The following is a 16005-nucleotide window of genomic DNA, read 5'->3' on the forward strand; positions in this document are numbered from 1 at the left end:
GCTGATGCCCTTTTTAATAGTCGAAAGTGATTAGAGGAAAACTAATCCCCCTCCCAAGCCCACCCTCCCATTTGACTTTATGTTTAAAAACTAAATGTTGCCATAAGATTAAATTAAAATGCACTGTGTTAATGCTAATTCCCAATAAGGCATCTCAGCAGTATCCCAAGAACGACTGAGGGTCTTATGTTCAAACTTTTGGGGCTGCTTCTGCTCTTAATATTTGACCAAATCAAAATAGCGTAAGTGTATCCAAGCTATCACAGAAAGTATACAGATTTTTTTTGCGAATGTTATCAAGTTTTTCATTTCAGATCAGCTAGACGAGGTATGAAACTAAATTAAACATTCTATTTGTGTCCAGATTTTTAAGAGGGTGTTTGTTGTTAAAAATTGCTGAAATTTTTTTTCCAGCATACAAATAGCAGGCCAAACTATAAATCTTTAAAAAAAACGAAAAGATTTAAAGTATTATTTTCTTTTTCTCTGAAAAGACTATGCCAATATAAAACAAACAGAAATTAATTTAAAAAAAACCTTTCTTAAAAATAAGTTTTTAGAAGGGAAGTAAAGAATTCCATTAAACCAAAAATTAGCGAAACTGAAATAAAATACTTTACCAAATCTGAAACTACCCAACATCAGCATCGATAAATAGATGAAACTCAACACGAACAGAAATTACAATAAATAACCGAGTCAAACTCAAAACGAGCAAAAATTAACATAAGTTGGGCTCAAAACCTTTATGCCTTCCCAAGGCCAGAACATAATTTGCGCTTTACTGAAAAAAATACAAATGAATGTGCACTGTCAGTTTAATATACATATACTGATATTTAGTAATCAAAATCGTAATATTATTTGATTTTTTAAAGTTACAAAAGCAAAGACATTTATATTTTTTCGGTAAAGTGGAAATTATGTTCTGGCCATGGGAAGGCATAGGGGTTTTGAGCCCAACTCATGATTAATACTGCTGGTTTTGAATTAGACCCGGTTATTTGCAGTACTTTTTGTTCGTTCTGGGTTTCGTTTATTTATCGATGCTGATTTGTGGTAGTTTCACGCTTGGGAGATTATTTGATTTTATTTTTGCACATTTTTTGTTTAATGGAGTTCTTTACTTTTCTTTGAAAAACTTATTTTGTGGAAAAGGTTTTTTTAATTAATTATGGTAAAAAGACTAAGTCGCTCTATGAAATGTAAATAGTGTAGTAAATTAAAACTCAAGACAAATAGAAATTAGGCACTTGCAAAATTAACCAAACAAACACAAATTAACTGATTACAACATGATAACGCATAGCACACTTTGAGAAAAAACAACGAAAAACAAACTAAAAATCATAAATATCCAGACAAAGTGTTTTGGCAGCCGATGAATATCTGAACCCTAATCCATTTTATGTGACTCCCGAATATAAGAGAACACTTGACGACTTCGTCTATTGGGTATTTTACTTTTTGAGATCTACATTTGGAATTCGGAAATGGTATCCATTAAGACAGTTTCAAAAATTGGTAGATATGGAAGTTACACGTACGATCGGTAGGAATCTGATAGTATATACCTTAGGTCACCTGAAGTATTTCCAACCAAGATACTACCCACGGTATTTGTTGTGGGGTCGTTGTAACGACTTTCATGTTGACCATAAGGTCTTTTTTGATTAAATAAGAAAAAAGTTCTTTCAGCCAAAAGTAAGGAGCTAAAACTTAAAACGAACAGAAATTATTCCGAATGTCATGGGGGAGCCTCTTCCTTAACCCTTGCTTTTTGTGCGGATGTCTTAAAGTTCTTCAAAAAAAGATTCTCATTCAAATTTAATGGCCCTTGTGTTTAAGCAGTCTTTCTTAAAGATTTATGACAAAAAGTCAAACTTTGGCGTAGAAAGCAAGGGTTGAGAGAGGGGCAACCCCGTCATATACAGAGTAATTTCTGTTCTTTTCAAGTTTTAAGTTGCCAGAAGAAAGATCACATATGTGTCTTTATTTGTTTTTTCCCAGCGGTTAAAAAAAAAAGTTAAGTTGCAGCAGTTAAGTTGCTCCTTACTTTCATTTGAAGAATCTTGTGTCGTTTTATTCAATTTCTGATCGTTTTTCAAATCATTGGCAGGAAGTACCCCCCTCTCCCGTTCCAAATATTCCTTAACAAATTCCCCCTGGAAACTTTCCTCCCCAAATAAAATTCACCCCGTGGAAAATCCCCTTTCGCAGAAGAGGCCCCCCCTCCCTATAAAAAACTGTATGTTTCCCAATCATACAGACGATGTGTAAACAATGGTCAAGTTGCACAGCTTACAGCCCCTCTCCAGAGGCTATAGGACGTCATCTCATCCCCAAAGGCATAGCTATTGAATCTTTCTGCTATGCTGAATTAAATGCCTATTTCAAATTTTATTCGGATGCCTTTTTTGCGAAAAAAAAAGGCATGGGAGCGGAGCTAGTTGCGCTCCAATCTTTTTAGTCACTTGAAAAGGGCATAAGCTTTTATTTCAATTCGTCGATTGGCCCGACAAATTACCGCTGGGAAAAAAAACAAATAAAAACACATCTGTGATCTTTCTTCTGGCAAAAAATACAAAATTCCATATATTTGTAGACAGGAGCTTGAAACTTGAAACATTAAAACAGGGTTCCCACCTTTTATTCTTACTTTTGCTTATTTTAATGCCCTTTTTTACAGCCATATGGACTATTCTGTCCTCAACCATTGTGTCTATATTACCCAATTTGCAATTCCCAGTTTTTGGCCTTTATCTCCCTGCCAGATTCTTCCTGTTTGGCTGTTTCTGTAACTTCCTCTATGGACTTGATTTTTGGTCTTTGTTTCTCTATTAGTCTCCTGCTTTCGGGTTGTTTCCTCCACTGCCTTTGTCCCAAGGTTTGACCTGTATTTCTCTGTCAGCTTCTTTTGCTTAAAAGCCAGATTGCTTGTGCACACAGACACGAATATATATATATATATATATATATATATATATATATATATATATATATATATATATATATATATATATATATATATATATATATATATATATATATATACACATACATATATATATATATATATATATATATATACACACACACACACACACACACACACACACACACACACACACACACACACACACACACACACACACACACACACACACACACACACACACACACACACACACACATATATATATATATATATATATATATATATATATATATACCGAGAGCCAAGCAGCTTCACCGCCGGGCCCCGGCACTCGGCACGCGGCAGGCATCTATATATAAATTCTCACTGTCACTTGTCTTCTAATCGCAGACAATTTGAGAATTTTCTTGATTTCATGACCTCCAAATATATATATATATATATATATATATATATATATATATATATATATATATATATATATATATATATATATATATATATATATATATATATATATATATATATATATATATATATATATATATATATATATATTCGTGTCTGTGTGCACAATTAGAAGAGGTGCCTTTTTAAAATTAAATTTTTTTTATTGGACCTTTAACTTTTGCCTCGGCTTGTCTTTTGTCATTATGAAAGACATATCGCTGAGCCTTTGTTTCTTTCAATTGTTCAGGTGGTGGGACAAAAACTTATTTTTCTTCAAACAATTTATCTTGCCCAGGTTTTTGATTTTACATGGAATGGAAGGCATTGACGACCACCTTTGTTTCTTTTAATTGTTCAGGACAAAACTTATTTTTCTTCCAACGATTTATCTAGTCAATATTTTTCATTTTCAAAGGTATGGTAGGTATTGATGATCTTTTCCATGTCAAAATCCAAAACCCAATCATCTTCGCTATCATTTTCAATTTGTTGGTTCGTTACACCTCGGCTTATCTTTCGACATTATGAAATACATACGCCGAACCTTTATTTTTTAACAAAGTATGTTAGGCATTGATGACCTTATGTATGTCCAAATCCCAAACCCAATCATCATCCCTATCATTTTCAATTTTTGACACGTTTTGATTCTTGCTGTCCAGGTTGATTTTCATTGACTTGCTGCTCTTCATTTTCATTTTTGACTCGCTCATATGTTCGATGTCGTATGTCTTCTAACCGCGTGTGTCTTTGCTCTTCATTTTCATTTATAACATGCTCTAATTGTCGTTTTCGCATGTCTTCTAACCAAGAGAGGGCAACCCCCTTCACATAGGTAATAATTTATGTTCTTTTTAAGTTGTAATGTTGCTCCTTATTTCCAGTTATAAAAACTTGTTTTTTATTTTATTTAATATGTATATATGAACGTATGTGTGTTTGTGTGTGTTCGTGTGTGTGTGTGCGTGTGTACACACACAGACAAATATTATTTATAAATTCATATATATATATATATATGTAGAGAATTGGGTATAGCAGCCGGGCTAATTGGAATCGTATAATTTTAAATAATTTTCCATGTTATAGTGTATTATTTTTCTTTCTTTTGCTGGTTCTTTTTCAGGTTTAACAATCAAAATTTATATTTGTTCTTGCTGTTTAATAAAAAGGTATCCTTATTTGTATTTTATTGAAAAAAAAATATCTGTGTGAAAAATTTTCCGTTCAAAGACGTCAGTTGGAGGGGGGTGTTTTCATTTCCCATTCCTATACCTTTTTGTCCATCCTAGATTTTGAAAACACCTTTTTGTATTTTTCACTAAAAAACTATATTTTTGTTTGGTATATTCAAAGAAATATTTGAGAAAAACAACGAAATTGCCTCCCCTAGATTTTGAGAAATATATTTTGCTTTCAGCCCTTTCATTTTTCATAGATTGAAACTTAGGAATATGGGCTAGATGCATCACCTTCACAACCCCCAATAGATAGCATCCCTTTGGTGGGCGAGAATAAAACTTTCAAAGCTACCCTATATTCCTAAATAAAGTGGCAAGCTGGGAAGAATCTTAAGAAAACATAACCTTAATGTCACTTTTAGAAATTAAAATAAAATACAGACTTTTTTCAACTGTGACAAGGATAAAACCAGCCCCATTCTGGGTAGTGGTGTTTATAGAATTCCCTGTTCTTGCGGCTTTTTCTAAATTGGGAGGAACCACCAACGATTGGGGGAGAGAGTATCGGAATACAGGTCCTCAATCGACAAAGCCATGGGGCTACGCCAAAGACCCGAGACTTTTGATTCCGCCTTGGTTCAACACGTCTATGGCAAGCCACATCATCTCGTTTTGTTTCATAAAACCTCCATTACTACCCCCATTAAACGTATCATGCAAGTTTTCAACGAGGCCGTTGAAAGAAGAAAAAAAAAAGTATCCACCAAAAGGTCGCCATTAATTGAGATGCTGGTGAAACTTATCTAAGCCCCAGTTATAATGCACTTGTTAATTCCGATCGTTTTTATATCTCTCCAACAAGTCATGTTTCGTAACCTATCTATGCTAAGGAACCAGACGTTTATCCCCCCCCCGGAAAATACCTTAGAAATTACTCCCCACGGAAAATACCCCCCCCCATGGATGGCTAGTCTTCATTCACTTTCGACTTATAAAAAAAGGAATAGAACTCTCAATTTCTGATCGAATGAGTATCTTCCAAAGTTTCTATGACCATGAGGTGGAGGTGGGAATGAGGAAGGGGCAGTCCCAGTCCTGTATATAATTAATTCTGCTCAGTTTGGGGTTAAATGTTTCTCTTCACTTTCATGATAACAGCGTGAACCAAAAATATTCCCGGGAATCAAGAGGGATTAAATGTCAATTTTGTATTTTTTTTATGCGTTTTTAAAAAAAATTTGTACCACTCCCACCCCACCCGAAAAACATAACCCAACAAATAAAAGCCCTGGATACGGTCCTGGGGATTATTTATCAAATTCTACCTCCACCCTCCCCTCGTCTCACCCTTAGATCTAGGGCTTTATACCTCTATAATGGGGTTCTCTGATTGTTTTGTAGCAAGGGAGGGAGGGAGATGCCTCAAAGGGTGCATTTTAATGCCAAAACGATCCAACTTTCATTGAGCTTTCAGATAAATACAGAATTAGTTTTAAGGAAGAGACGAGGGGAGGTGGAGGTAGAAATTTATATATAATCTCCAGGGCGGTATCCAGGACTTTTTTTTGGGGGGGGGGGGTACAAAAAAACTGTAAAAAAAAACAAATCAAAAATGTGAAATTGATGCTTAACCCCACTTGATTTCTGGGAATATTTCTGGTGTACGCTTTTATTATGACATTAAAGAGTAACATTAAAGCCCAAAATTAGCAGAATTTGTTCTGTATAGGAAGGAAGCGGGACTGCCTCTTCCTCATCCCCATCTCTGCCTCACGGTCGCAGAAACTTCTGAGGGCGCTCATTACGTAAAAAATTGAGTGTTAGTATGATTTAAGCATGAGGCTCAGCATGATTGAACCTCATCCCTGGTTGTTTCTATGCGTGGTATCAAACAGTTCGTGGTAACGAACTGTAAGTAAGGAGTGACCCGGCTCAATGGTAACCGAAACAATGGTAACCGGAATTTTGATACCAATAGGTACATCAAAAGAATCAGATTTTAATTCGGATTTCAAATATATAAGTTTCATCAAGTTTAATCTTACCTATTAAAAGTTACGGCCTGAGAAAATTTGGCTGATTTTCGAAAAAAGGGGGTAAAACCCCCTAAAAATTATAGAACCTTAATGAAAATCACACCATCATATTCAGCGTATCAGAGAACCCTACTGTAGAGGTTTCAAACTCCTGTCTACAAAAATGTGGAATTTTCCATTTTTTGCCAGAAGAAAGATCACGGATGCATGTTTATTTGTTTTTTTTTTTCTTCTTCTTCTTCTTCTTTTCCCCAGGGGTGATCGTATCGATCCAGTGGTCCTAGAATATCGCGGGAGGGCTCATTGGAACGAAAATTATAAGTTCTAGTGCCCTTTTTGAGTGACAAAAAAAATGGAGGGCAACTAGGCCCCCTCCCACACTCATTTTTTTTCCCAAAGTCACCCGATCAAAATTTTGAGATAGCCATTTTGTTCAGCATAGTCGAAAATATTATAAATATGTCTTTTAGGATGACTTAATCCCTCGAAGTCCCCAGGGGGAGGGCTGAAAGTTATGAACTTTACCCAATGTTAACATATAGTATTGGTTATTGGGATACAAATATTTGATACAAATAGATACATAAAAAGAATCGGATTTTAATTCTGATTTCAAATATATAAGTTTCACCAAGTTTAATCCTACCTATCAAAAGTTACGCACCTGAGAAAATTTGGCTGATTTTCGAAAAAAGAGGGAAAAACCCCTAGAAGTTATAGAACCTTAATGAAAATCACACCACCGTATTCCGCGTATCAGAGAACCCTACAGTAGAGGTTTCAAGCTCCTATCTACAATAATGTGGAATTTTGTATTTTTTGCCAGACGGAAGGCCATGGGTTAGTGTTTGTATTTTTTCCCAGGGGTGATCTTATCGACCCAGTGGTCGTAGAATATCGGGAGAGGGCTCAGTGGAACGGAAATTAAAAGTTCTATTGCTGTTTTTAATTGAACAAAAAAATGGAGGGCAACTAGGCCCCCTCCCAAGCTCATTTTTTTCCCGAAGTCACCTGATCAAAATTTTGAGATAGCCATTTTGTTCAGCATGTTCGAAAGTATTATAAGTATGTCTTTTAGGATGACTTAATCCCCCGAAGTTCCCCGGAGGAGGGCTGAAAGTTATGAACTTTACCCAATGTTAACATATAGTATTGGTTATTGGGAAGTATACAGTACAGACGTTTTCAGGGGAGATTTTTCCTAGTAGTGGGGGGGGGGGTCGGGGGTTATGGGGGAGTATCTTTCCATGAAGGAAGTTTTCATGGGGGAAGGGACATTGCTATTAAGGGGACGCCAGACTTCCCAGCATTATTTAAAAAAAGATCAGAAATTAAATATAAAAAAAAACAAGTTTTTCAACTGCAACAGCAGCAACATCAAAACTTTAAACGAACAGAAAATATTACATATATGATTGGGTTCGCCCCCTAGTTAATACCTCACTCTTTAAGCCAGAGATTTTTTAGTACTTTCATAAGAGCTATTTATTCTAATTAACGGCCTTTGTGGTTAAGTGGTTATTTTTAAAGAATTGGAACAAAATTCGAAGTTTCGCTTAAAGAGCAAGGTATTGACTAGGGGGCAAAACCCCTAATATACGTATTAAAAATATAGGAATATAGAAGTTCGTTACGTAAGTTAATTCGTAAGTTACGTATATTTATTACTAATAAAAACGTTCGTAAATAAAATGAAACAAGTTTCGAGAAAGCCATTTAACCAAATAAAAGTAAATTAATATGAAAATTTTGTTTAATTATTCATGTACTGTGAGCCAAGATCAAAACCTGCATTTATTCAAAAACGTTCAAAAATTAAATAAAAAAACAAGTTTTTTTTAACTGAAAGTATGAAGCGACATTAAAACTTAAAACGAACAGAAATTATTCCGTATATGAGAGGGGCTGTCCCCTCCTCAACGCTTTGCTCTTTACGCTAAAGTTTGACTTTCTCACAACTCTTTTTTTAAACAATAAAAAACTTTAGCGTAAAGAGCGAGGCGTTGAGGAGGGGACAGCCCCTTTCATATACGGAATAATTTCTGTTCGTTTTAAGTTTTAATGTCGCACCTTACTTTCAGTTAAAAAAACTTGTTTTTTTTATTTTATTTTTTAAACAATAAAAAACTTTAGCGTAAAGAGCGAGGCGTTGAGGAGGGGACAGCCCCTTTCATATACGGAATAATTTCTGTTCGTTTTAAGTTTTAATGTCGCACCTTACTTTCAGTTAAAAAAACTTGTTTTTTTTATTTTATTTTCTAATACACCGTCAAGGGGTCCTTGTTATGGATTTCCAAAAATCAGAATATGCATGATTTGAATAAGAGGGGTAAGTAACTCGTCTCCGATAAAAAAAAAACAACTACCGACACCATCCAGTATTACCCATACTCACCAATACCAGATGTTACTGACAAAATCCTGGAAATGAGCCAAGACCCATGACCATAAAAGCAAACCCGAAGGGTAAACCAGTTTTTCACTGCAATTGCAGGCACTTTGCTGCATCACCAGAACTTCCTTGTTGCATTTGCTTACGAACCGACAAAAACAAAACTTTTTATGTCATATCTCAAAATCTCATACGTATCTCAAAGCTGAAGAATGGCAGATTTCTAGGAAAAATCGCAATAAGGCGGAAATGCTAAAATGCTCATTTGTTGGGTGCATAACCAATTGGAAAAACTTCCTCCTATTCATCTGGTCAATAGCTAATGTACTCATAGACTACTGCTACAATACCCTCGTAAAGCTGTTAAAGAAAAAGGAAACACGATATGCAACAACTAACCCGACATTTTATTGCTGGCAATCTCCTGTTTGACATTATACTGGTTCAAATGCAACGTCATCTAGAAGAATACCTTCGTGATGAGTAGCATGGGTCCCATTAAAATCACTTTTACACACACTTAATAATTACCCTCCGAATGTTCATAGAGGAGAGTTTAGAATGGCACCAATAACAAAAATGTTTTACCTGGATTATTTGTTTTACGTAGGCTTCGGCTTCATTTAGTCTTGTAGCGTTTTTGATATTTTGATGAAAAAACGGTGACTCATCAGTTTCACAAAAAAGAACTTTTGTAACTACCCAATTAAGCGATGTTGCAAAGCAGTAAGTTCCATGCAGAGTTTTTGCATCCGTGTTTTTCGCACATCTAAGGCCAGATTCCGCGGAGATAAGTCTACTCCCATTAGTAGCTTTGAAGAACAGTCTTAATAATGTGACTTGAGTATTGAGTGTCACATACCAGTGGCGTCACTTCACGAAAATTTAGAGGAGGGTCTATTTTTTAACATCTTAAGGGACAAATTTTTCGTCATTTCAATTTTTTCAATGGTAATTCTGAAATAGGGCATTTTCAATGAGGATACCACACAAAACATTTCAAAATCCAGGGTGGTAGAGGGCACTCCGGCTTTCTTCCCCCCAAATAGCTGACATTGCAAGTGAATAGCCTTCCAAAGCTGCCTATAGTTTCATACAGGCGGCTTTGACCCTGGGTTATGACCTACTCCCATAGATATGCTCATATCTTATTGAAATGCTAACCTTACCCATTACATTTATTTCAAAACAATAAGTTGGTGATTAAAAATATACCTTGTTGTTAATAAACAAGTTACAAATATTACAAAATGCACAGTTGTAAAACCAGTTTTAATATAATTTTGAATTTCATAAATTGAATTTCATTTTGAAGTTCTACTACTACCACCACTACAACTACTGATTATGCTACTAGTTGAAGTGCTACTGCTACTGAGACTACTAGCGTCTGCGACTACTTGCCACAGTGAGACTTGTAACTGCAACTGTGACTACTTGGAACTGCAACTACGGCTATATGCATCTTTAACTACTTGTAACTGTAACTTTGACTACTGCTACTACTACTAATGCTACTATTGCTAATACTAATACTACTGCTACTACTACTACTACTACTACTGCTACTACCGCTACTACTTGTACTAATACTACTATTACTACTTCTATTACTACTACTATTACTACTACTACTACTGCTACTACTCCTACTACTACTACTACTACTACTACTATTACTACTACTACTACTACTACTACTACTTCTATCACTACTACTGCTACTACAACGACTTTTATTACTACTACTGCTACTACTACTACTAACTATTACTACTAGCTCTGCTACTACTAACTCTGCTACTACTATTGAACTAAATCAGAAGAGTTTAAACACATCCAGGTTGTCAAAACGGTACAAATGCAATATAGCAGGAATGGAATAGGATATTAAGTTGAAACTTTCATGGAAAGCTGAGGGGAATGTCAAACTAAATCAAAAGACATCATGTGCATCCAGTTTTGCCCAAAAAAGTTAGTTTACATTTGAACAACAGTCGTATGTTCTTCTCCCTACACCAGAAAAAAACCTTTCATAGAAAATAGAGTAAAAAACGCTTATTTCGATGTTGTTTTTTAGTCTATTTTCAATATTACTAAATTCAGTAATGCATAAATATTGAATGACTTAATTTATTATGTTTGCGTAAATTTAACATATTTCCTTACAGCTTATTCCTGAATGCCTTTCCCTATGGCCCTTACACATAAAGATTTACTTACATCAACAATAGTCACACCTTCTAGGCAATCGTAAGCAAGGGCACGACTATAAACAAGGCAAAGAATAGTTATCAACACTCCAGTTAACTCCATCCTTAAAATGTGTAAAATGTAACTGGGATTTAAATTATCTTTTAAGACTAAGCATTATCAATTTAGCAAGTAGCTAAATTAATCCTATTGGTCTGGCAGTCTTAGAATTCCTGACTTTATTGCTGAACACTGACGTCAGATGTAAATTCATATTTGGTTGAAATAACGTTAACTGGATAAATTTGCTGTGTTTTACTCAATTCTTGGTATTGCACCCGTCACAGCCGTTTGTACAAATACTCTCATTGCGTAAAGGGCTGAATTCTTTGTGTTTTATGGGAAAAGATAACTTAATTGAAAATTTTATCAAAAGGTTTCTTTATCAGGATGATCACAGAGTACAAACATTATGTCAAATTCTTATTTTTAGCAAAATTCTCACAAAATTGCAAGTTTAATTGAAATGTTTATAATTCTAAACGGTGAGTGTAAAATTGGGGCACAAAAAAAAGAATTGCGAGAAAAGTGCTCGATCAACTCATTAACCTTAACTGGGTTAAAATTTTGAGTAATTAATTTTAAGGCAAAATAATGCAACACGTAAAACTGAAATTTTCCTCACCTGCCTATGCGAGGAAAAGCTACGAGTAAGAAAAGCAATTAAGTATAATAATAATAAAAAAAACTGTTTGAGTAATTTACCGCAATTGTGTAAGTGCCACTAATGTAATGTCATTTCTCAACGGACCTATTACTCAAAATCATTTTCATTTCTAGTGACAAGTAATAGCTCTCGCTTTAAAATTATTTGTTTTTCAATTCATAAAATAGAGCTGGAAAATTTTTGTAAAACCTAAGAGCCTAGAATGTTAACTCAAAATAAAGCCGTGAATAGACAATCTAGGGCTAAACGGAAAGCAGGTCGTCCCCGTCTGGGGTGGGAGGATGTCATAAAGAAAGATTTAAAGGAAATGGGAATTTCGTGGGCGGTTGTAAAAAGGGAGCCTTTGAATAGATTGGGGTGGAGGAGGAGCGTGCGTAGCTGTGTTGGCCTCAGGCGGCTTGGTGCTGCGATGAGTTGTTAGTTAGTTAGTTAGAGGGAGACATTTGCCCTCTGATCACTTTCGACTAATGAAACAGGCACGAGTTATTTCAATTTCCAATTAAATGACCCCTTTTTGAAGCTTCCACGACAAAACTTTCTATAAAAACATAATATGCCCCAAGGGCGTAACTTACAACCCTTGTCCTGAAGGCTATGGGGGGGGGGTTCATCCTCAAAGACTACGTTGAACAAAATAGTCATATCAAAATGTTGATCAGAAATTTTTGGGGAAATGATGGGCGTGGGGGGGGGGGGGTATCCTCCTTCTGATTACTTTCGACTATCAAAAAAAGCAATAGCCCTCTAAATTTTCAATCGAAAGAGCCCTTTTTGAAGTTTTTACGACACAACTTTCTATATGACATTATATGCCCCCAAGGTATAACTTACAACCTTAGTTCTCAGGGCTGTGGGGGGTGGTCATACTCAAAAACATAATTTCCGGACCCTTCAACTATGTTCAACAAAATTGCTGTATCAAAATGTTGATCGGAAGTTTTTGGGAAAGTAATCAGTATGGGGGGGCATTCGCCCTCCGATCACTTTTGACCATTAAGGTGGGCACTAGCCCTCTCAATTCCCAACTGAAAGAGTCCTTTTTGAAATTCTTACGACAACGCTGGCAAAGACCCAATTTCGCTGGCAAAGACATTTTGTTCAACTACGTTCAACAAAATGTCCATCTCAAAAGTTTTATTGCATATGCTTGTAGAAATGGTGGGGCTTAATAGGATTGTTATTTAACCTCCCATCCCTTTCGACTATTAAATTATCCACTAGCGCTATCGGTTGCCTATCGAATTAGTCTCTTGTAAAGCTTCTACTATAGCGTTTTCCATAAAACCTTGTATACCCCCAGGGCATAACTTACAACCCTTGCCCTGAAGACTGTAATGGGAAGTGTCTTGCCTGAAGATATAATTTCCAGAAATTTAAACTGCGTTGAACAAAATGGCTAGCCTATTAAAAAGAGCACCCGCCCTTTCAATTTCCAATTGAATAAGCCTTTCTTGAAGTTTCTACGACAATATTTTCTACAAAAAGACTTTATATACCCCTAGGGTATACCTTACAACCATTGCCTTGAAGGCTGTGGGGGGGTGTCATCCTCAAAAACCCAATTTCCAGAACTTTCATCTACGTCGAACAAAATGGCAGTCTCAAAATTTTGGTTGTATTTTTTTGGGGAAATGGTGGGAGTGAGAGGGGGGTTAATTGCCCTCCAATCACTTTCAACTATTAAAAAGGGCACTAGCTCTTTGAATTTCCAATCGAATGAGCCCCTTTTCAAGTTTCTACGACTAAACTTTCAATAAAAACCTTATATGCTCCAAGGGCATAACTATTAACCCTTAACCTGAAGACTGTGAGGGGTAATGTCTTGCTCAAAGACATAATTTTCAGAACTTTCAACTGCAGTTGAACAAAATGGCTATCTCAAAATTTTGATTGGATTTGTTTGGGGAAATGGTGGGCGTGGAAGGGATGATAGTTTTCCTCCAATCACTTTTGACTATTAAAAAGGGCACTAGACCTTTGAAATTTCGAAGTTTTCAAAGTTTCTATGACAACACTCTCTATAAAAACCTTTTATGCATCCAGGTCATAACTTACAACCTTTACCCGAATGCTGTGGGGGGGGGGGGATCATCCTCAAAGATCTAATTTTCAGAACTTTCAACTACGTTGAACAAAATTGCTATCTCAAAAATTTAATTGGATGTGTTTGGGGAAATGGTAGGCGTGAGACGGAGGCTAGTTGCCTTCCAATCACTTTCGACTATTAAAAAGGGCATTAGCCATTTTAATTTCCAATTAAATGAGCCCTTTTTGAAGTTTCTACGACAAAACTTTCTATAAAAACCTTATACACCCCCAGGGCATAACTTACAACCCTTGCCCTAAGGGCAGTGGGAGGAGTATCCTCCTCAAAAACGTAATTTCTATCTGGATATCAACTATGTTGAACAAAATGGCTATCTCAAAAGTTTGATTGAATGTGTTTGGGGAAATAGTCAGCGCGGAAGGGGTGTTAGTTGTCTTCCAATCACTTTCGACTATTAAAAAGAGCACTAGCCATTTAAATTTCCAATCAAATGAGCCCTTTTCGAAGTATCTACGACAACCCCTTCAATACGAAGTGCCCTGATCAAGAAAAAAAATGACACATTGTGCTAACATCGTTCTTTGCTTAGGCAGCGCTATTGTGCTGCCTATGATAAAAAACGAATATTTACCCTTTCGGTATACTTTAAAGCTAACAATGGTAATTAGTCCTTAGTGTTATGTGTCTAACAATATTAAATTGGTAGGCACCTAATTGTGGAGGACACGGATTAACTATTGACGAGTCCAAGTGGTAGGGACTTTTAATTGAGTGACAGAAAAATTCATTCTTTTTGTTAATTTTCTAGCTAAAATCACATTTTTTTTCACTTCATTACGAAAATATGATAGAAAAAGCTCTAAAAAAAAACAACTCAAATTCAAACATTCGAGTCTATGAACACAACCACTCCTTCGTACTTTTCTCTGTAACCTGCAAATTGTCCCAGCCGTCTAATCACCTTTCTGGTGTTTTTATTTAAGAAGATGAATATTAAGTTGTAAATGGGCGAATCAAATTATTAGCCGTCTTAGCCTCCTGTAAAAAAAAAAATTAAAGTAACCATTCTTTTTTAAAATTGAAAAGTGACTATGCCAACCTACTGCGTGAAGGTGATGCAAAAGCACACACTTGAAGACAACATGTTCGCCAATATCTGTCTTGTTACTCTAAAAATAATAAAAAAAAAGTCAAAAAGTTTTGCACCAGCCAGAACTATACCCAGGTTTTCAATTTGATTTAATTCCATACTGTCAAAATGACAAAAAGAGTTAAATTATGAAAATATGCTTTTGGCACCATTGACCTTTAACAAATAAAATGTTGACAGCTTACTATCAACAAACATTTTATTGGGCAAAAATAAATTTTGTTTTTGATTTTAGGAGGGTCCAAAGGCCCTTCTCTCCGTCAGTACCTGAAACTTTCTATAGTGAAATCTTCCTTTTGTTTATTTACCATACCCAATAATTTGGAATGGCTGTCTTTGCCAAAATTGTTCAAACTGCTCTATGCAAAATAAATAGTGTTTATAATTGGTAGGTCTATTAAAAAATACCCATTTGGTTACGTGATGTTTTAGGATAAGTGGCAAACAGTCTCAACAGGCGGGATTAGTTAAAAAGATATTAGGATTTTGTTAGCATAATTTTTTGCAGACCGCTAGTGTGCCATGATTTTCCTAAAAGTATTAGTTGAACAAACCTTGTAATAGCAGAGCCCGCTTCTCTTGATCTTCGCGAACCAAACAAAGGGGGACTCAACTGGAAATTGAGAAGAAAAAAAAAGTTTCAAAATTCTTGCCTTCAGTTGTCCCCCCCCCCTTTGCGACCCCCAAACGACGCCTCTGCTCTGCAGAAAATCTGCATTAGTTTTTTTTTAATGTTCAGACCTTTAACTAAAAGAAATCCACAACTATTTTTGACTTTATTTCACTCAAGTCAATTACCGCAGTCTAGGGTTCAATTACAATCCGTGGTTCCTGTCGTAGTTAATTTTGGACAATCTGGTAGCTTTTCATTTATTTTTTGGCTGGCCTGGA

General features: G+C 35.7%; 1 protein-coding gene across 3 annotated transcripts in view; it reads right to left on the reverse strand.

The window, feature by feature from the left end:
• Positions 1 to 11523, reverse strand: part of LOC148956401 (uncharacterized) — a 69473-nt gene extending 57950 nt beyond the window's left edge. For all 3 annotated transcript variants that reach the window (XM_089095183.1, XM_089095176.1, XM_089095191.1), the window contains exon 1: positions 11221 to 11523. In XM_089095183.1, the coding sequence (XP_088951309.1) occupies positions 11221 to 11313 (93 nt within the window). In that variant the 5' untranslated portion in view covers positions 11314 to 11523. The remainder of the gene's footprint in view (positions 1 to 11220) is intronic.
• Between the last annotated feature and the right edge of the window lie 4482 nt (positions 11524 to 16005).

The sequence above is a fragment of the Artemia sp. Qi Xiang Cuo genome, chromosome 1 (assembly GCF_049724085.1).
Source record: "Artemia sp. Qi Xiang Cuo chromosome 1, ASM4972408v1, whole genome shotgun sequence".
Lineage (NCBI taxonomy): Eukaryota > Metazoa > Arthropoda > Branchiopoda > Anostraca > Artemiidae > Artemia > Artemia sp. Qi Xiang Cuo.